Source organism: Poecile atricapillus, chromosome 11, assembly GCF_030490865.1.
Source record: "Poecile atricapillus isolate bPoeAtr1 chromosome 11, bPoeAtr1.hap1, whole genome shotgun sequence".
Classification (NCBI taxonomy): Eukaryota; Metazoa; Chordata; class Aves; order Passeriformes; family Paridae; genus Poecile; species Poecile atricapillus.
Window position 1 is genome coordinate 12254474 of NC_081259.1, and position 20660 is coordinate 12275133.

General features: G+C 43.8%; 2 protein-coding genes across 2 annotated transcripts in view; both read right to left on the reverse strand.

The window, feature by feature from the left end:
- Positions 1-4654, reverse strand: part of MYO5A (myosin VA) — a 97005-nt gene extending 92351 nt beyond the window's left edge. The window contains exon 1 of the mRNA XM_058847120.1: positions 4541-4654. Coding sequence (XP_058703103.1) covers positions 4541-4567 — 27 coding nt within the window. The 5' untranslated portion in view covers positions 4568-4654. The remainder of the gene's footprint in view (positions 1-4540) is intronic.
- Positions 4655-7775: 3121 nt separating this feature from the next.
- On the reverse strand, positions 7776-19424 carry ARPP19 (cAMP regulated phosphoprotein 19). Its single transcript, XM_058846775.1, has 3 exons — positions 19230-19424; positions 14350-14472; positions 7776-11031 (listed from the first exon to the last, which is right to left on the reverse strand). Exons 1-3 carry the CDS (start codon positions 19272-19274, stop codon positions 10861-10863), a joined length of 339 nt encoding a protein of 112 aa, XP_058702758.1. The 5' UTR covers positions 19275-19424; the 3' UTR covers positions 7776-10860.
- Between the last annotated feature and the right edge of the window lie 1236 nt (positions 19425-20660).

Here is a 20660-nt window from a genome sequence, read left to right on the forward strand (position 1 = left end):
CAGAATGCAGAATTTAGGGGCCACAAGGACCTGTGACAGAACTCCCAGACAAGGAAGAAACTAATAAAGCCAACTGGAGCAACTGTGCTGAACCAGCTCTGACTGGGTAGAAGGTATTTCCAGCAGGGGCAGATCCTGACCACAGGCACACAGCCACCAACCCAAAAGAAGAGGAAGACTGAGCATGAAACACTTAGCATGAGAAGCAAGAGAATCATTAACCAACAGAAGACAGAATACTAATTAATAAGGGAACTAGGTAACTTAATGCCTTTGTTTGCTAAACTGTGTAACTAGTGAGAAGTTTTGGCAGCTGTGGTGCTGGCTTTGTGGGTTTGCCACCCAGCACCCCTTTCTGTGCAGAACTGTAGCTGTATTTGACCTATTTAAAGTCAAATATCTCAACTCTGTGTGTGGATTGGCCTCTTGCACACTGGGTAGAAGAATACCTACTACTTTAAAACTACTTTAAAACAACAGTTTGCACAGCAATATACAGGACAATATAATTAAAGCAGCATTTTTAAATCGCAAGAAAAGCCCACTAATAGGCACAGAGATTTTGAAATAGTTGCATTTTGTCTCTTTTGCTCGGGTTGTTTTTTGCTGTATTTCCCTCCCCAGGTAGCACTAAGGTACCCAAGCAGAGCCATTACTTGGTCAGAATCTGCTGTTTGCCATTTTTGCTTGCACGGATGCAGCACAGCCAAAGGAGAAGCCCAAGCATTGTAACAGCCCTGGCCTCACCCCCAGAGCAGCTGCTGCACACAGCCACAGAAACCAAGCAAGGGCCACTTGCAAGGCTGGGGACAGCACAAGCAGCTTTTGTTCTAGGCAGTTTCCTCTGACACTTCCCTAACTCCATTTATTGCTCATAAACCCTCAAACTGAACCATTTCAAGGTCAGCTCCTGAGATCAGCTTGCCCATGCCACGTTCTCCAGTGAAAACTGCACTGATTCTCCTGTATTCAAAGGAACATTTCCACTCACTAGAACTGCAATTGGATTAGGTCCTATGTTAGGACCAAGCTAGCTGGAGCTAGCTCTCCCTCATCTCAAAGATAATGGAAAGGGAGGAGCACACTGGTAGCAGCAAGAATGAAAATAAATGAATGTCTGACTGAATGGATAAGTAAATAAATCAGTGCACTGTACACAGCCATACAAAAGGGAAACAGAAATCCCAAGAGGGTAAAGCAGCATGCTCTAGGAAAGCACAGCATGAAATAGAAACAACTCAAACCCAGGGAAAAATACATGGAAACAGAGAAAAATGTCACCTCTTCACTCTGATTTTAAAAGAGGCAGCATAAACACAGTGTCTGATCTGTTTTGTTGATTTTTGTGAAGAGCATGTCTTGGGGCTTGGTTTCACACCCCTGAAACTCACGAAGGTGACTTGTAACACAAAACATGGCAGCTTCAGCAGAGTAGTCAGATGAGTTCCAATTCTAGGCAGAACATTCTCCCTTGCTCTTAATTTCCACAGAAATCAAATTACACTTAACAAAAGCCAGTACATGGCCTAGATTGTCTTTATCAATTTTTATGGGTCAGCAGAAGTAGGTATATATCTGTTGTTGGTCAACAGTTACTGAAATGCTGAAATGGATCAGCAGCCTCCAGGCTTTGCTCAGTGGGGCTACAATGATCCACGAGCCACACCAGGACTCTCCTAAGTTTGTTTGCAAAGTCAAAGAAGCAAAACTTTCAGAAATTAACTCAGAGCAAGACCACCAACCTGCTAGTGATATATATCCAACAGGACAAGGCTGAAAAGCATCATGTTTTTAGTAAGAATGTCTGAGATATAACTCATGGAACAGATTTAAGCTGCTTCATCCCAAAAGTAAAGCTCATGCCCTCAAGCAGAGTCTGAATTTGCAGTGTCACTGGGCGCAGGAATACAAAGCCTTGCACAGTTTGGGGCCCACTGCTCACTTAGTTTGTGAGGGCACTTGAGCCAGTCCTTTAACTTAAATCCAAATTTTTAGATTAACTACAACCACATCCAACTCCAAGGCTGGCTATATACCCACCAAATTTAGGGACACATCTGGATGAATCTCAGCAATAGGGCTTTCACAGGAGTGGCATGACTTCTTCAAAACACCTGTATTGTTGGTTTCTAACAAAAAAATAATTTAGCTTGGAAAAATAAAAGCTATTTCAATATGTGGTTGGGATAGTGGGTGCTATTTTTATGTTGGTATGCAAAGAACCCAAATTTGAAGGAATAACATACTAGCAAAGCTGGACACACTGGAGGATACAGCAGAAACCCCCCTACCACTACCCTCAGCTGGAAATAAGTCTGTCCTGCCATTCTCAGACAGCATCTGAAGAAATGCTGACAACTTTGCAACACTGCTCACCCAGTCATTACCATAACCTTACCAAGCACTGCTGCAAGTTACACCTGAACAGCCAAGCTGCCATGGGGGCATCCAGGGGAGAGGGTGAGAGAGCTGCCTTTGCTCCAGGGCACACGTGCACACACACAGCAGCAATGATGTGCTGAAAATTCATCCCTGACCCTGCCTGCCAGCAACATATCTATGCCAACACCGTGTGATAAGAGCTGATAGTACACTGGAAGCTCGGGTACTTTAAGCAGCTGCCCTGAATGACAATTTCTGCTTACCAGTTAAAAAGGATGTGAAACTCACTCTTTCTGTGCCTACGTATGTCTCTAAAGAGGACAAGAACAGCCTGTGGTGTGAGAGTGAAGCACAGGCACAATCTCACTGGCCTTCATCACCCAGAGAGCCCCTTCTGCAGGATCATCCCTGCACTTGTCTGACTTTGTGCTTGCTCTTTTTACCTCAGCACGCTTTGACCTTAAATCCATTATTTATGTTACCTAATCAAGGATGAGATACTGAATGCTATTCAAGCAGCATGCTGCCATTACTGGAGGAAAAAGCCAGCAGAATCTCTCTTGAGTGCCCAGCAGGTTTCCTACCCTGGCCTGCCCAAGTCTGAGCCAGGCCCTCCTCAGGAACTGTAAGGGGCCTTGAGCTTTCCACTCTAACACAGTTCCAAGACAACAGCACACCCACATTTTTGGAGCAGCTTCTGACCAAAGGATTCAACCACTCAGTGAAAAGAATTCAAGGTCAGATGAAGTTTAAAATTTAAAAAAAACCAAAAAACAACAAAACCAGAAAGCAAGTATTCTGATCCACACTTTATAAAACATTTTAATTCCATAAGAAGAACATCAACAGAAAGAAAGAAATCAAAAATACTAGAATAACTCCTTACACAGAGAAGGCCTGTTGGGTGTCTGGAAAAAACTCTGCAGTACCAGAGCTCTCTTGACCAGAATGGTGAATTTCATCCCTTGAGGATAGTTCAAAGAGATATTCGTGAGCGAGATGCAGAACACCAAGGTGTGCCATATCATTAATGGATTTAGTACTCTTTAGGGGGTGCAGGCGTGCTCCTCACCTCTCACACTCAACCTCTCCCACACAAATATAAACTCAGACACAGGCAATCAGCCCCTGTTGAAGGGACTGTCTGGTTTGATTTGTCCTGATGCACAGTCACTGTGCTGTCCCACCACTCCTCAGCGGGAGGACTCTACAAATAAGGTGACCTACTCCTGACAAAACAAAAAGTCTGTTTCCTTTCCTTCCTCGCAGAGTGCTAGGCTGGGGATAATTCTGGAGAATTTCACTAAGTGGCTTGAGGATGTAGATGGTGTGGCTTTCCTACCAACACTTTGACTGTGCAAGGCTTTTGAAAGTAGTATGTGGAGTTTTGCCATGTTGTACTGCCCTGCCCAATTCCAGTGACCTCTGTCATCCCTTCTGCCCTTAGAGACCTGTTGTCTGTCATTTTTTTCAGATTTATGCACTAGCTGAATGCAGAGCAATGAAAACAATGCATTGCTAGGGGTGAAAACAACCATTTCCACATCTCAATTTGCACGCTTTGCCATCAAGATGCACAGGGCAGTAACTGTTCCCAGGCAGAAGCTGATGAGATACTAACACACAAAACTAAAAAGATTAGAGAAACGTCTGATTAAAGAACATATGAGAGTCACGCTGCGCATCACTGCTGACTGCAGGGCTTCTGAACGACTGCCAGAAGAATATAATCCAAAGGTGCAGCGTCGCCAAAAAGCGTAGTTGACTCTCAAAGCGCCAATGTCGTAGGAGCCGTTTCTCCCCACGGGCCGGTGTTCCCCAAGGCGATAACCTCGCTGCCCACCGCGCCGCTCCCCGGCCGTGCCGCATCCCCGGGGCGCTGCCGGAGCCGCCGCGGCCGGAGCGGGAGGCGGCCGGGAGGTGCGGCCGGCGCTCCCCGCGGGCCCGGGGCTCCGAGCCCCTCCGGCGCCGGCGGCAGGGAGCGGACCCCGCGCCCGCCGGGATGCGGGCCCGGCTGGGGCAGCGCAGCCGGTTCCGGGCACGGCAGCTCCGGCCCCCCGCCCGCGGCCCCGCCGCTCCGCCGGGCCCCTGCCCGGGCCGCGCTGCCCCCGCCCCGCGGCCCCTGCCCCGCGCAGCCCCGGGCCCGCCGCCGCCCTACCTTCGTGTACAGCTCGGAGGCTGCCATGGCGCAGGGCGCGGGCGGGCGGCCCCTCTGCGGCAGCCCGGCGGCGGGAGGCGGAGGCGGGCGGGAGGAGGAGGAGGAGGAGGAGGAGGAGGATGCTCAGGCGGCGGCCCGCGCCATGTTGCTGCTACCTGGCGGGCTCTGTGCATTGTGGGAGCGGCGGCGGGGACGGGCAGCGGCGGGCAGGGACGCAGGGCGGGCGGCGCGATGCCTCCCACCGGCGGGCGGGACGCGGCCCCGGCCCGGCCCGGGGGGGCTCCGCCGCTGCCGCTGCCGGACCCCGGGGGATCGCTCAGTGGGGCTGCGCGCCCCCCGCTTGGAGCCGGAACCGCTATTCCTGCTCTCCCTCGCCATCCTTTTTTTTTTCTTTAATTTTATTTTTTCTCTTCTACACTGTACAAATCACTCGTTATGTCATCAGGGATGTTTATAATTTTGTCTGGTCCCCAGCCCGTGCCCTGCTCGAGGCGCGGAGGAGGCTCCGCACGGCGGGCATCACCAGGCGCACCGAACCGTCCCTTCCTTTCACGGGCGCCGCTCCTCTCTCAACGCAGGCGGGAGATGAGCCTCGTCTCGCTGGATCTACATCTGTGTCACAGCCTGCTGGAGCCCCTGTGTACCTGGCTGCCATCCTACCACCCATCCAGTTATTCCCATTGTGCATTTGGCATGTATTTCTCATGCTTTCTTGTTCTCTCCAACTCTAATCCCGTTCTTCAAATTGTTTACAGCCTCCTTCAGCTTGATTGCATCTGTCATTCAAAGCGTTACTGAAAGCATGAAGGGAAATGGGTCCAAACCAGTTCCTTCAATAATTAAGTGCATTCTCACCAAGACACGGAGGTACACATCTTTGAAAAGTTTAACGTCAATGTCATATGGGAAAGTGTAGTCCATGTTCCAGCAAGGTCTCAAGATGACACCCAACTCCTTTATGATTTATTAATGACTGATTTGTACAGCTCAGGTTATGGCAAGAGTTCTTTAGACAGCAGAACTGAAGCTATTACTCTCTTCCTTTCTCTCCTTTCCCTTTCCACCTTGGAAATGCATCCTACTAGTCCAAGTGTTCCAAAATACAAAACAAGTTTGAAACAGGTAAGTTTGCCACACTCTCCACCAAAGTGCTTTTGATTATTCATCCTCTCAGAATTCAATGTTTAGCTAACAGCTGTGTATTCAGTGTGTAGTATCTGCACTGCCCCTGAAACTCAGCACTGCCAAATAAATGGACAAACCTGTTTACAGAGAAATTGAACCATGGAAGCAATGGGTCAGAAATAACTCATCAATTTAGTAACAGAGAGAAAACACTATCCTGATTCCCAAAACAAACACTCCCAATAAATGCTTAGCTGGACTTTACTGCTGCTATCTAAAAGGAAGGAGATGGAGAAAGTAGCAAGCACAAAGAGAAAATAGCCAAGATGAAAATCTGTAGCTTACACAGAGTTGTTTGTATTAGGTGCAGGTATATGGCCTTCACAGCTAGGAAACTGAGGTTAGTAAATTCAAAATAGAGATTAAAAAACCACTTGATTCTGCTGGGACAGTTCAAAATGATGCGAACAGAATTTAAAAAAGACATTCCTTCCCATGTTCTGCCAGTCTGTCCAGGCTTATCAACCATGATTGTGGTTGCTGTCCCACACCAGGAGGCTCACTCCCAGCAGAACTGGATATTCTCTCAGCGCTATAAAAAGCCCAGAATGGGTTCCTGGGAACGGCTGTCCCGGCCAGGGGCAGGGTGTTGGCTAAGCAGTTTGCATAGCTGCTCTTCATCTGTCTGCCAAGGCAAACCAGAGAGATCTACACTAAATCTACCAGTCATCTTCCACATGCAACACAGAATTATAAACAAGCGAAATTTCAGTTTTGTTTTCAGAAAGGAGCTGGACCTCCCCTCTGGGTGATGCTTCATATCCGGTATTTTGAACTCTTTCCTCAGGATACCTCTGCTAAATTCAAAACCACTCATTGCAGGAGTGTGGGTCATTGATCTCAGCCATTCACAGCTGGAGCTCAGGAGCCAAATGTAATTATAAGCCACAGCAGAAAATAGATATTTGAGTCCAAAATATGCTATGATTTGACACAATTTGCATAAACCAGGATTTCAAACCTGCCATTAAGGACAGGAATTGGGGGCACTGAAAATCGCCAAGGAATCTGTAACATATCCAGACCGACTACTTTAAGATGCAACTCCTACATCAAATATTTGCTGGCAAGATTTTAAAAGACTTTATCTCTTAACTTGCACATAATCTTTTTGAAAAGATGGCATTTTTTTCAGAGCATACATCCCAGGGTGTTACAAATAACAATGTATAGGCGATGCAACTGACACAGTCCACATGCAGAATTTTATACTGAATTTTTATGCAATTTATGTAATTTTTTTTCAGCAGTTACAAAACATCTGTCCTAACTTCTTTCTTACATCTGTGTTCCATTCCTATCTATGATCTGTTCAACTGTGGCAGAGAAATTCTCTTCTCACACAGGACTTCCTCTTCTGCTGTCACACTGTACAATGAGCGAGCAGCGAGTTCTCTGCCAAGCCCATATTCTCACTCTGCAAGGACCAGGCCTAGAGATTTTAGCTGGAGAAAACAAACAGGGCTGGTTTCAGCCAGTACTGATGGAACAGTTAAGAACTCTGAAATGTAATGCAAGAGATATGTAGGAAGAGAGACAGCCATGTACCATGCAGGTACACACAGAGTGTTAATATAACCCTGGGGACTGAGCTGTGTAAATAACACCCCTTGGATCTGGAAGCTGTGCAAAGACCAGAACCCAAGCCTCAGGCTGACTGGGAATTTGGTGGGAATTTTTTCCAGCATTGTGGTTTCTGTAAATGTTGCCATATTTAGGCCAACAGTCTAAAGCAATGCAAACTGCTTTGTACCAAGCTGGTTCCCAGACATCCCCTTCACTCAGTGCGAGGGACCCAAACAATCACCTGTTACGGAGTTTTCAAACAATAAGCTTTAATTGCCTTAATAGAAAAATAAGCACTGAAATATATATAAATGTGATTACATTAAAGTAATTCTGTAGTCTAACATACTAGAAATCAAAGCCCAGTCATATTTTTAATGATACAGAGTAGCAAGATTTAGGGTTTAGAAATTTTCCATAGAGAATACCGAAGTATCCAGTGTTGTTTAAGAAACCACAGTAAAGATGAGACAAACCTCCACGGTGCAATAAAAACTAAGTAAATCAATTTATTCTGTATACTATACAATGTGTAAGTTTGTAAAGAACAATTGACATTTTTATCACCTTAACATCTTGACTGGGTGTAAATATGTCCAACAAAACGTACTCCTGTGGCCTTTACACAAACACTGTCCTACTACATCAAGAACAATGAGAGGGAAGCCTTTGGTGTTACAGATTTGGGGACATATCTGTGAAGTTGTAATTAATCCACTTAACTATCTCAAATAAAATGTTGGTGCTATCTGCTATTACAAGCCTACATGAGTACTACTCTAACAACTAAATGCTGTCTATCTTTAAAGGCAAGATATGAAAGGGACTGCCAGTCTACAGTGTGGACAGGTTTTCTTTGAAAAAGGCAATTATCAAATGGTAAAACTCATATAATACATTATGTACATCAGTTTGGATAGCTGAGTTATCTTGCTGGAGTAAGCTGAAAGTAAGCATCGATCTGCAGACATGTTCCATTGACTGTTAAGTGACTACTGGACTTAAGTTTTATACAGTGTATAGAATCAAAATAGCTGTGCCTGCTGCTGAGGTCTGTCAGATGTGAAGGCTCATAATCAGTCACTGACCTAGTTAGTATTACAGTACTTCAAATATACACATGGATAATATATTCATAGCTGAATTTGTACTAATCTTAGGAACTGCAAGTCACTGAGTGAGCATCGGAAGAGCTTGTGTTGTCCAACCAGCAGGACAAGCTGAGTTGCAGCTGAGTGGAATGTTTCAATTTAAATGGCTATCTTTTTAAACCTTCCCAAACATCAAGAGAACTCACCTTAGGGGAGCTACAGAATAGTGGCACCAGAAAATACACAGCAAGTCACCTTAAGTTGTTCAACATTTGTTTCAGGCCCAATCCTATCATTAAGTTTCAATTTCATTTATACATAGAAAAATAAAGAGGGATTTTCACATTAGAACAAACATTTATAAAAAGCACCTTGCTTCAATATTTCCAGTTTCCTTGTTATTCTTCCGGCCTATTTACTTAAAGAAGTCAAGTAGGTCCATTTCTTCAAACTGTTCTGCAAAAACCACAAATTATTTGTAATACTAGTGGTGGATAAGGAACAAAGACAGGCTTGACAAAGCCCATTGCACTACTGAAAAAGGGCTATACAGACTTGAAAAGAATCAGGCTAGCAATTTTGAAATTCTCTGGAATTGCTTCTCTGAAACAAAAACATTAGACACTATATGTTCTGATCAAAACAGGACCAAATAAAGACTATTCAATTTCTCTTGACCATTTTGTTTGCCTCTAGAAGAGAGCACTGCTGAAGATATGGGCCAGCATTGGTTTTGACTAGCAGTCCTTTATACCCCAAGACCTTTCTGAATACGTCAGCACAAAGTACAAGCTTCTAAAAACATGCATCTTTAAGTGTTCTCTCTTATAATACTCACATCAGTGCTTTGTTTCTAACAGGCTGTTTCCAAACTACTTTTTAAAGAAAAAGACAAACTCTTTTTAAAGAGTTTCTTGTTCTCCCAAAGACTGTGAAGGCTGTGAGTACCTAAATGAAAATAAATTATATTATGGATCATACTCCACTTTCAGTATTCTGATTTCATTGAACTAACATGTTTTAAATGCATCAATTCACCTGACTAACATAAACTACGTATTTTGTCTATCTAGTACTTACAACCTTCATCATAAGCATGAGCTGGAGTTCATTCCTATTTTCTAATATGAAAATTACCTATTTCTCAGTAAGTCATTACAGAAATACCTTTCCAGATACTAGTTTCCACAAACCCAATGAGGGGCTGCTGTACAACGACGAAAAGGAAATAATTTACCACCTCTTCAGGAGTCCAAGAAAGAAAAAGAGATATCCTTCTGCTTCCAGAAGTCTAAAATAGCCCAAAGACAATTGCACATGAAGCGTTAGTGAGCCTAGATTCGGTGTTTGCCACACAGGGAACTCTCTAGAGCAGTACACTTAGCCATATTCCATGCTAACAGACAGAGCATTTCTGCTTTAAAAGCTTAAACAACTGCTGAACAGAAAGGGCACTTGCCTGCAAATACAGGTACAAATTCCAAATTTATACTTGAACGCTGGATATTGTTGTGAAACAAAATATACAACTGCAAAAGCTAAGGTTGAGTCGAGTGTAAATGTGTTTCACAAATTTCAGGTATACAATTTTTACTTTCAGTAGCAAGATTCTGGGCTCTTAGTTTCAGGACAAGACTTTAAAAGGTACAGAATCACTTGTGCTTTGATTGGCACATTATCTGCTTTTTAAAATGTAAAACGAATAGACGTTTGCAAAAGGTTGTGCAAAACTATTGTATTTACAAAAAATGGCACAAGAGTGAATTCAACAGTCTATGCACATGCACACTTCATCCACATCTTCAACAAAAGTGTGTCCTAAGCTACGGAACTGAAAAGAATACCAGCTTCAACAGGCAGTTGTCAATAAGCACTAGGTTCACAAGAGTTACACCAGAATGGGCAAATATTGCCCAAGTAAAAACTCTATTGTTAAAGCTGAAACAGGTTTAAGGCCGTTCAAGTTCAAAAGCAGAAACAAAATTCAATCAGAGCCCTGTCTTTGTTTTTATACATGCTTTACCATCTAGCAACTTGTGGTCTAAACCTCTATTTTAGACAACAAATCCAAACACGGAAGAAAAACCCAACACAACTGGAGGTTATATTAAATACAAATATGCTGTAATTAAGATGAAATAACAAAAGCAGAAACATTAGAAGTTGTAAAACTTGCGATGTCACTTGCTGGAACCAGTCCTACACTAGGAAATGGGCAATATGTACATTTTCAAGTAGATTACATTGCTCTAACCAAACTTGTCCTTTTTAATCAGTGCATTGTTCTCAACTAGTCCAAATACTATGTTTTACTCTTAACAGTATTCCCTTACAATAGCAGCACATGCTATCGCTACCTGCAAAGCTGTCAGTCTCATGACTTAGTGTAAGAAAGAAAAAGGGGGATGTGAGGGTGAGAAATAACTATTAAGGAGAAATAACAGGAATGAGAATAATCATGCAGTTCAGCTGTTCTCGTCAGCCAGCCAGCTTGCTAGCAACAAGAGATGGTTTCCGCTGTGGAAGATCCTGTGGAGTAGGAATATGGTCACCAGTGACTTCTGTCTTGTCAGGAGCTGCAGTAGGCAGTTGCTTATTCTTCATCTTTGCTTTAGCCATGTTGTAATCACCAGAATCAAAGTATTTTTGCTAGAAGACAAAACACATATATTTAAAACTCTGAAATCCTATCAGATGTATACACTGAATTATATTGTTAAACAGATATTTTTAACTTTTACTCTACGTTGACTAAAAAAAGGCCTCATCAAGACTAGTAAGCACAGACAGCTGAACTCCTAACATCATTGTGAACAAGAATCTAAACATTATTTTTGCCCTAGTTTTCCCAAAAGGTCATCTCCCACAACTGAAACCTTGGGGTTTGCAAATTTTGTTGCAGTGAACAAGTTCTGCTACACACAATAAGCAAACAATGCACAAATTAAAGTTGGAGAACAGAGCCTGGTCTATCACACCAGAGATCAAAGCAGCATGAAAGTGTGTGCAAACAAGAAAACCTCTTCTCTGCACACATTAAAACAGTGAAACTGTAATCCCTGAAGTTCCCAAACCAATTCTTTAGTGAAGTCAAATCTACTGTACAGTCCTTCTGAAAAGCACTATGTCAAAGAAATTATTATTCCCCATTCCATTTTTTTTTCTGACTACAAAAGTAAATTAAGTTTTAAATTTCCAGTTGAAAAACAGTGTTTCTTAATATATCAACAAGTTTTTATTAGCATTATTTTTAAGAGTAGCCGGATTTCTCAAAATATTAAGTTCTCTATGCAAGTCAAAGCCAAATTCCTGTTATTTATCCACATCATGGTAAGACAAGGCATGAAATTTCATCCAAGCTCTGCATGAAGTCTGCTCACTGATGCAGCAGACTGCATCAAGTCTGTTCACTGACACATTTTGCAGGAAAAGTTGCACTGTTTTTACATCTTACCATGAGGTCTACCACTAAGATACCTGTAACCCATGATTTTGAACAGATTTCATAGGAGGAAAAAAAAATAGATTCATGATTAACACCACTAATTACTGCTTACAATCACAACCATCTCTGAAGAGTAGACCACTCAGTGAGACTTGTGCAGGCTTAGTCCTCAGTCAGCTGAACAGCAGCCATCACAACCGAAGTGCTTCCAGGCAGCACATTGCCACCACAGCCTTTATTCTGCAGTAGTACTAACCAGCTGCAAAATGCTCAGTGGCAGCAGTTGCTAGACAGAAGTAATTTGAACACCTGATTTAACAGGCCTTTACCAAAGGTGGAGGAGGATGTTCAGACAAGACCTCCTAAAAGCAGCTTTAAATGTTCCCTTGCAAGAGCCCTGAAGTTAACAGATCTATTTCTCCCATAGTCCATCGCACATCTGATGAGGTTTTACTTATAAACCTTCCCGGTTCAATCCTTTTGAAGGTCTAATCCCTATTTACATCACAATGTTCTAGCACTACCTCTGCAGCCTAGACCTCAAGGTAGAACATAATGTGATTTGGAAAAAGGCTATCCCATTTTGCCCTTTAAAACTGAAGCGATCAAAAGAAACTTCTAAACAGCAACTAGGTAATAACAGAACCATTTGATCTTTAGATGTGATACAGCTGATAGCAGAAATCTTTCTGTCCATCTAAGAGTTCCAAAATTCCTCCACAGAATTCCTCCACAGGAGCATGATGTAGTACCATTCTCATGAGAAAGCATGCTAGTAATGGTGTGTCCATCAAATGCAGAACATTTCTGGACAGCAAATATGAATTGGTGTGTCCCGGTTGCCAAACTGAAGATAATTTGGGGGACAGCTGACCACAGAAGAATATCTGAGAAAACCCACCATCTCTCATGCTTTAGGATATCAATCTATTTCTTCCTTTAAGTTAGTCCTGTATTTTCCTAATTTATTCTAGCTTCTCACAGATGGCCTATATTTGATTGTCCCTGTTAAAACCAACCACGTCTGTCCAGGTGTCTTCCTGTCAGAAACGGTATCTGAAAGCACACACACTATCCTCACTCTATTTTAACTCTCATCAGTGCAGGCAGCCTAAAGCACACCACAAGTAGAAAAGCCTCCTCATTTCAGACATTGAGTACACTAAATCAAAATAATAAAAAATAAATGGAATAAAGTTATCATCATCACATCAGGAACTGCAGGAGGCCTATTATGAATTGGAATCCACAAGTTTATGCCATCTTTCATCAAAGTCACAAAAGTCAATTAAGATGGCCATGGATCTATCTGTGCCCAAATCTGAAAGTACATGCTGCAAGAGCCTTTGCATTCAATAGTGTATAATTAAGATGAAGATATTGTACAGGCTGTTATTGCTGGTGGTGAGATTCTCTCACATTTGCACAAAGTGCAAGCAGTCTTAATTCCTTTATGGCTATCAATCCTTACTGAGTGAATGCTGGCCTGTTTTCCTGAGATATCATCACAATACAAACTTACCACTCCCTTCTGTGTCTACACATACCCTGAACCCAGTGAAATCTCACTTAGGCTGCCTTTGCCCATGCAGCGTAACTCAGAGGGAGTCACTTCATCTACCACCTGCCCAGGCCCAGCAGCCATTCCCTCTGCTTTGTATCTTCCAACATAGGAGACAAAGATTATCCAAAAAACCTGCCAACAGTAACAATTCCCAAGAGATGCTACCAGACAGTACAGCATTAGATCATCATTGAAGTCCACCAGCTGGTTTGCAATGGATTTATACTTGGAATCATTGTGTGTACTGAAAGGGCCGAGACAATGGTAAAAAAAATCCACAACGGTGTGACAGCAATGAAAGCAATGAAGCAGTGACAACTAGGGTTATTCCAAGAACACAGTCCTAGCATGCCTGAAAAGCATTACATAATCACTCTATGAATAATTAAACTAAAAATCCCCCAGTCAAATAGCTAAGAAAATAAGAGACACTGGTTAGATGTGGAACAATACTGAAATATTAACTCACTCTTCATTCTTCTATCATTATCTTGGGTCTGAGGGTACATCCAGAATTATACAACCATTCATAAAACCACTGTCAGATGATGCCTGGTCTAACAGCAGACACCAAACTTCATGTGCTAGAAACATGGAAAAAAGGAGTGGACAACCATTTTGGAGGCATGAGAATGGGCAGGATAAAATCACACAAAACAAGGATGGAGTTTCTACTCTTTGGTGTTTACTGTAATGTTTTTTTCAAGTCTATCACTGCAGCTTCTAAGTTTAATTTTTTATAGCAAGTGTGGTTGAGGCACCGATGCTGTAAAGAGAGCTATCCTGCCAACCTGGCATTTGTTTAGCAGAGACAAATTTCTCTTCCTCATACTTTCCCAAAATTTAAGATTCTTAGGACTCTTTCACCATGCAAAGGTCTGTGGAGTAGGAAAAAAAATCGCAGATACAGGAATTTTGGATTTTTTTGTCTATACCCTGTTGGTAATAAAGAACTTACTCCTTTTTGAAGCCTCTTCCTCAAGAAGTCTGAGCCTCCTGGCTTCTGGCCCAGATGAGGGTATCTTGCTTTCAATTTTGCTTCTTCAGCTTTTTCTGGACTTAACACCTTATCCTCCATCTCCTGAAAGACAGCGAGGGATACTGTAAGTGAAACATACAACAATGTATATTTATGCAGAACAGCTTTGCAGGTGATACACCCACACGCCCATTGCTGCTACCAAGTGAGCATAACAATTATCTGATTAGACATTTTCATACATTCTTTCTCAAATACTGACAGCAACTGTAGGAGTTCAGCCTCCCATTTTAGACACCTTTCCTGGAGATACTGAAGATTGCGCACTTCCCTCTCAAAAAAAAGCAATTTGAATTATTCAACCCTGAAAAAAAAAGAAAAGACTCAAACAAAACTCTTCTTATTTTGGTCAAAACAAGGGGTCCACTAAGAACAAATATGGAATAGTAAGCAAGAACCACAGGATTTTTTTTCCAAATGCCCATTTCATCATTTAGTTGCATAGGCAGATTGCACTTCCACTGCCACTCTGATCTGTATGGCTGCTCCAGCCCTAATGTGTTGATATTCACTGTGAAACAGTCTCAAAAACATGCCTGCTGTTACATTAATAGCAATACTGTGTTTCTCTATACATGTCTATAATTATCTTGAAATTATGAGGATAAAGACAGTTGGGTAGTGCATTTGTGTAAAATAAAATGCCTATTTTATGAATATACTGTAAAACATGGATCTCAAAATAATAATTTAGAGATATTCATGTGGCAAAACTGCAATTTGTTCACTGGCCTCTACTTCACACTCATCTGTTCCATGTCCACATAGCAATTTGATGTATGAAGTACAATTTATTCTACTGGATCGTTTCTAAAATATCTTTCATTCAAAATTCTTGGTTTGTTTTTTCCAGTATTTGGCCATAGCCTTTTTTTTTTTTTTTAATGAAAACAATTCCTAGTTCAAAGAAAATACGTAATGATTTGCACTGAGTGCTGTAGCACAGAGTTGTTATTATCGCCTGAAGTCAAAGCAAGACTTTCAGGCAGGAAGTAAGAACTGCCATTGAAATCAGGAGGGTCTATAACTTTCTAGTCCATTCATCTATGACTAAGATTTCATGTCCACTGAGAGCTGCTTCGGGAGCCCCTTCGTAATCTTTACCATGCCTGTCACCATCCTTTGCATTGCATCCATCAGCATGACTGCCTGTACTCCCCAGTTAGGATTTATAGAAACTAATTCAACAGAAAAATAACTATTTATAATTTTTTGGTTTTTTCTTCTCCCCTTGTTGGGCTGTTTCATTTGGATCAGTTTCCACAGCCTGGATGAGCATGCAGCTGCACAAACAGGTATGTTAACAGAGCAGCAGGGAGGACAGGAGCACAGGGAGCTACTGAAGCCAGAACTGCCAAAGAACAAGAGCCACCACCCCACTCGCCTATCCCTAGGTGCTCTTCTCTACCTCTTATACCGTTCCAGGTTGTGTCAGATTCAACATCTTTCTGGTAAGATGCCTCAGAAACAAAGTTTCTAACAGATTTAGAATATAACATTATCTAGTTGCTCCGTTTGACCAAAACACCTCAAGGACATCTTTTCACAATACAACAGGAAACTGAATTAACAGTTCTCCCAAGGGGAAAAAAGACACTCTCATAACAATTAAAAAGAACCTTCTGTGATAACAGGAACCAATGCTTTTTATTAAATGAAAATGCAGCTAGGCAATACAATGCAAAATCCAAACAGGACTAAAGGGCAAAGTTTCCCTGACACTACTGAACATAGAACTATACCATTTCTCACTAGGCAATATCACACTAGCCAAGCTCAAGGTTCTCATGTGTTACAAATATCACACAGCAGCTGCTCTCCCTATTGTGGTTCATCAGAATGCCAGCACCGACGGGATTTGCTCAAAAGTAATCCTTTCAGCTCAACACTTTGAACATCTAATGCTGAATCACCGGGTACTCACTGTTAAGCCAACAGACAAAGTATTTGAGGGGACATATTTTGCCACTAAAAGCCAAAAGGACATATTTTTTAAGACAAGAGGACCAACAATAAATAGCTTATATAAATACGTATTCACGGTGCATCAAAGAAGACATTTATGCAAACTCACAGGGCTGACAAATTACGGCACAGCAGGCAATCCAAACAAAAACACCGTGTTACGCATCAATGCAGCTCAAAAGGATACAGAGCACGGCCGCTTCTTGATGACCAACAACAACTAAGACTCAAAACCCCACAGAACACAAATTATAGAATTTCAATACCACGACTAGGGGCGTAAAACAAAACCAGCTGATGGCAGGTTCAAAAAATACTTAAGACAACAGTTCTTCACATAAAATACAATTAAGCTGAAGAACTCCTTTCTGAAGGATACAGGGGGTGCCAAGAATTTAGATTCAGAAAGCAATTCGATGTGTTCATTTGCAGCTCAGAAGCCTTTTAAACCAAATTGCTGAGACCTCGGAGAGTTTTCTTGGGAAGATCACTGTCTGCACGTCCTGATCTTATATTCTTCTGAGGACTAGATGGTATTGAGCACTCTCAGAGATGTGCTGCTGAGCCCCGAAGACTTCAGTCCAAGCCACTCCTACATTCAGAACATTCTCCCTTGAATTACAGAAGCAACAACCAAGTGACTAACAAATGACTGGGGAGTGGGCAGAAATCAAGATATACCACGCTCCTCTTCCAAGTGACAACCACACAAAAGTTATAATTTTAGTACTCCACAGGAATCTGACACAGCTCATGAAGTCATTAAAATGATCTACCAGGAAGGCAGTAGTTACCTAACTCACATAAAGACAGCTTTTGCTTTTAACCTTTGCAGAGGTTCTAGCAGCATCAAGTTCTGTATCTACTGGATAACTGACCTGAATTACTAAAAAGAAGAGCCATCAGCCTTTTAAAACTCTGCTATGAATTGCTCATCTTTAGCAGAAGACATCAGACAAAATGCAAAGCAGAAAATGGGAAAAACATGGCAACAGCACAACCCTACAGCAAACTGATGATGAAGCCAGTTCAGCAATAAAATGCACCACCTCTAAAGAGTTTCCTGAAAAATACAGGCTTTTAAGCAAAAAGAGTCAATCAATTACACGTTCTCCTATGTCCGAAGTTTCTTTGTTTCTGAACTTCCCCCTGCCAGTGTCCTGAGTTTTCACACTGAGAAAAGGAAACGCTGGTCTTTGGCAGATTTTCAGTTTGTATCACTGTAGTTAAAAACATTTCTCGCTCAGCACAAGCTTCTTACAGCATGTCAGAAAGTTTAGAAAAAAAGCTCTGATCATGAAAACACTGCCTCAAAGTTCATTTAGGGGCGCCATCTTTTTTAAGCGTACATGTAAGTACTGCAAAATGGGTTGTTTATGTAAGTGTTTCAGAGCTAAGAGTTAACTGAGGGTTCAGTTTTGCCTACCCACACCAATAGTTTTAGTGGAGGTTAATATTGCAATGTCATAACGGCACTGATATCACAGTATCAGACCAGGACATAATCTCACAGAGAGCAAAGTTTTGTTTTATTGATGTTATGTAATTTTTCTTGAACGCTTTACCAGAATAAAACTAAATTAGGAGAGCAGCAAGGACCTCTCATCTCTTAAATAAAAGGTAATTTCTCTAGGAGTGCATAAGCATGACATTTCAAGACTTCAGTCCGAAAGTTCGTTAGGAAAATCAGCCCCAATCTCCTGACTTCATCAGAACACTCTAGAAGGCATTACAATAAACTTGCTGCCACATGTTTAACTATGCTCTTATTACAGAGCTATTCTAGGAGTGCAGCATAGGCCAGGGACTTATTTTTGTAGGCTTTGAACAGGAACAGGATCCCTTCAGCAGCCTACCTAGCATGAACGTTAAGTCACGCTGCAGAACACACCTATTTAAGGCAGATCAGACCTGACAAGAAGCTGGCTCTGATTACTGCACCTATTGAGAAGGTATCATTCCGTATTAAGCCGAAAAACTCTACTTGTACGACTCACGTCTCAAATTGTAAATTATTGAACAAAAACTTAACAGTTGAGGTAGATTAAGCTTTTCCTTTTAGCGTCCTTCAAAGCAGTACTTGTGTTTCATAACTTCTCCGGATCATAGCCGCAGGGATTGCAACCGGGCTCCCACAGCAATGACAAGACTAAAAAACAAACGGCTTCTTAAAGTCACAGCACAGCCATCTACGAAACCAAATCCCACTTGAGAAATGATACAATTGTTAGCTATAAAGATGACATAAGAGGGACACCATAAGATAACCCAGCCAGTTATTCTTTCTAAAAGCCGTAACTAGCACAGGTCACGGTCGTTGTTCTTTGGATATTTCTGCTCCTGAATTGATTACATTAAAAGCTGAACATTTTTTAGAAGTTAAACAACCATTTAGCCTGCGGATTATGGCTGGTGTCCATCCCGCCGCTGTGCTCGTGAGCCGAAGCCCACAGCGCAGGACGGCGCGGCCCGCGGAGCACCCGCAGGGAGCGGGGCCGAGGCCGGAGAACGAGCGAGGGAGCGCCATGGGCCCGGCCAGGCCAGCGCACACGGCCGATCGGCCAGGGAACAGCCGCTCCCGAGCCTTCACGGTGCTGCGGCTCCTCCAGCCCCACACGGCCGCGGGCGGCGGGGCCCGTCCTGCCGGGGGACGCCGCCCGGCCCTGCTGCGCTCGGACAGCCCGGGGCAGGCGGTGCTCTGAGGGGCGGCCGGGCCCGGGAGACGCTGCGGCCCGCGGGGCTTCCTGGGCTGAGGGAGGAAGAGGCCCGGCCGCGCCGATGGAGGCGGGAGAAGCCTCGCGGGGCTCCTTGTGCTCCTCGGCCCGGCCACCCACCTTCTGCTCCTCGGCCGAGGCGGGCTCGGGGCTCTCGGCAGACATGGCGCCGCGGCAGCGGGACGGCGGGGCCGGGAAGGAGGGAAGCAGGGAAGGAGGGAAGGAGGCGGGCGGGAGGCGCGGCCGCGGCTCCTCCGCGCTGCTGCTGCTGCCTGCTGCTGCTGCTGCTGCTGCCGCCTCCTCCCGCACAAGATGGCGGCGGCGCGCGCGACGGAGCGTCGGCGGGGCCAGACTTCCTCCGCTACGGCCCCCGCGCGCGCGGGCTGGGGAGCGGGGGCGGGACCCCTCTGCCCCCCGCGCGTCACGTCCGGGGCCGCGGGTTCGAGACCCGCGTTCGGGGGCGGCTCTCAGAGGCCGCACGGCCCCGGTGCCCCGCCCGTTGGAATCACAGAATTACAGAAACATCGGGGTTGGAAGAGACGTTCCGTATGGTTCGGTGCACCCGCACAGGCGTCAGTGTAACCACTAAACCACGTCGCCCGACGCCAGAGACAGACGTCTCTTAAATACCTCCAGGGACGGTGCCTCCAGCGCCTCCCTGGGCAGCCTGTTCCCCCGAACAGTGACAATTCTTCTCGTATCTAATGGCAATCTCCCGTGTCCTGGCTTAAGGCCTTTCCTCCACTGCCCTCACCACACCCCCTAACCCCGGCTCATCCAGCCTGAATGGCCTCCCCTGCCCAGCATCTGGGTAAAGGGGAAAGAAAACCTCTACTGCTTGGCTAAAGTTAGTTCTTTTGGCCACTTTCAGTGATCAAAATATAAGGAGCTAAGTCCTCAGCAGCATTACTTGAGGATCTCATGAATCCCAGACAGCAGCTGACAGGAAGGCTCAGTCCATTGGAACTTCTTGACAGCATAGTATCAAGTCACATAAAGCATTTTATTCCTTCCCCATCTACTTTTCACTGACTGGCTCTTGGCTGAAAAATAACCTTCTGTGGACTCTCTTGAAGAGCATACAGAAGGGGTTTAAATAGCCCAGCATTAATAAATCTTTAGGGGTCCCTAAATAAATGGATTATGCGAACAGCAAGGTATGGATTGTACTTAGCACAGCTCAGGAGGGATTGGCCAGGACAGGCTTTGTGCGATTATGGTCAGGCAGGTCAGAAAGGTCTGTGAAAGCTGAAGCTGTCAGTGATTTTACCACAGCTGAACTGTACTGAACGCACCACAAGGCAGTTGCTGGAAGAGGTTTTTTGTGCACCTGGGAGATTCAGCCAGAGACTAGGATCACATAGCTGTGCAGAACCCAAGGAATGTGCATATCCCTCCTTCAGAAAGGGATACAGCCGGGCAGATTGCACAGAAAAATAATCATAGAATGCACCAGTGGGTTCTTTCCTAATGATGAAAAAAGACATGATACTGGTGGGTGTGCCACACTTGCTTCTAGCAAAATCAGGGAGAAATGGTCTGAAAGTGTGA

Excerpts from the sequence above, each read along its gene's own strand:
- ARPP19 (XM_058846775.1), bottom strand. The coding sequence starts at position 19,274 with ATGTCTGCCGAGAGCCCCGAGCCCGCCTCGGCCGAGGAGCAGAAG. Across the intron at positions 14,473-19,229 it reads CCTCGGCCGAGGAGCAGAAG|GAGATGGAGGATAAGGTGTT; the intron begins GTGGGTGGCCGG and ends GCTGTCTTTCAG. Across the intron at positions 11,032-14,349 it reads GGAAGAGGCTTCAAAAAGGA|CAAAAATACTTTGATTCTGG; the intron begins GTAAGTTCTTTA and ends TTTGTCTTCTAG.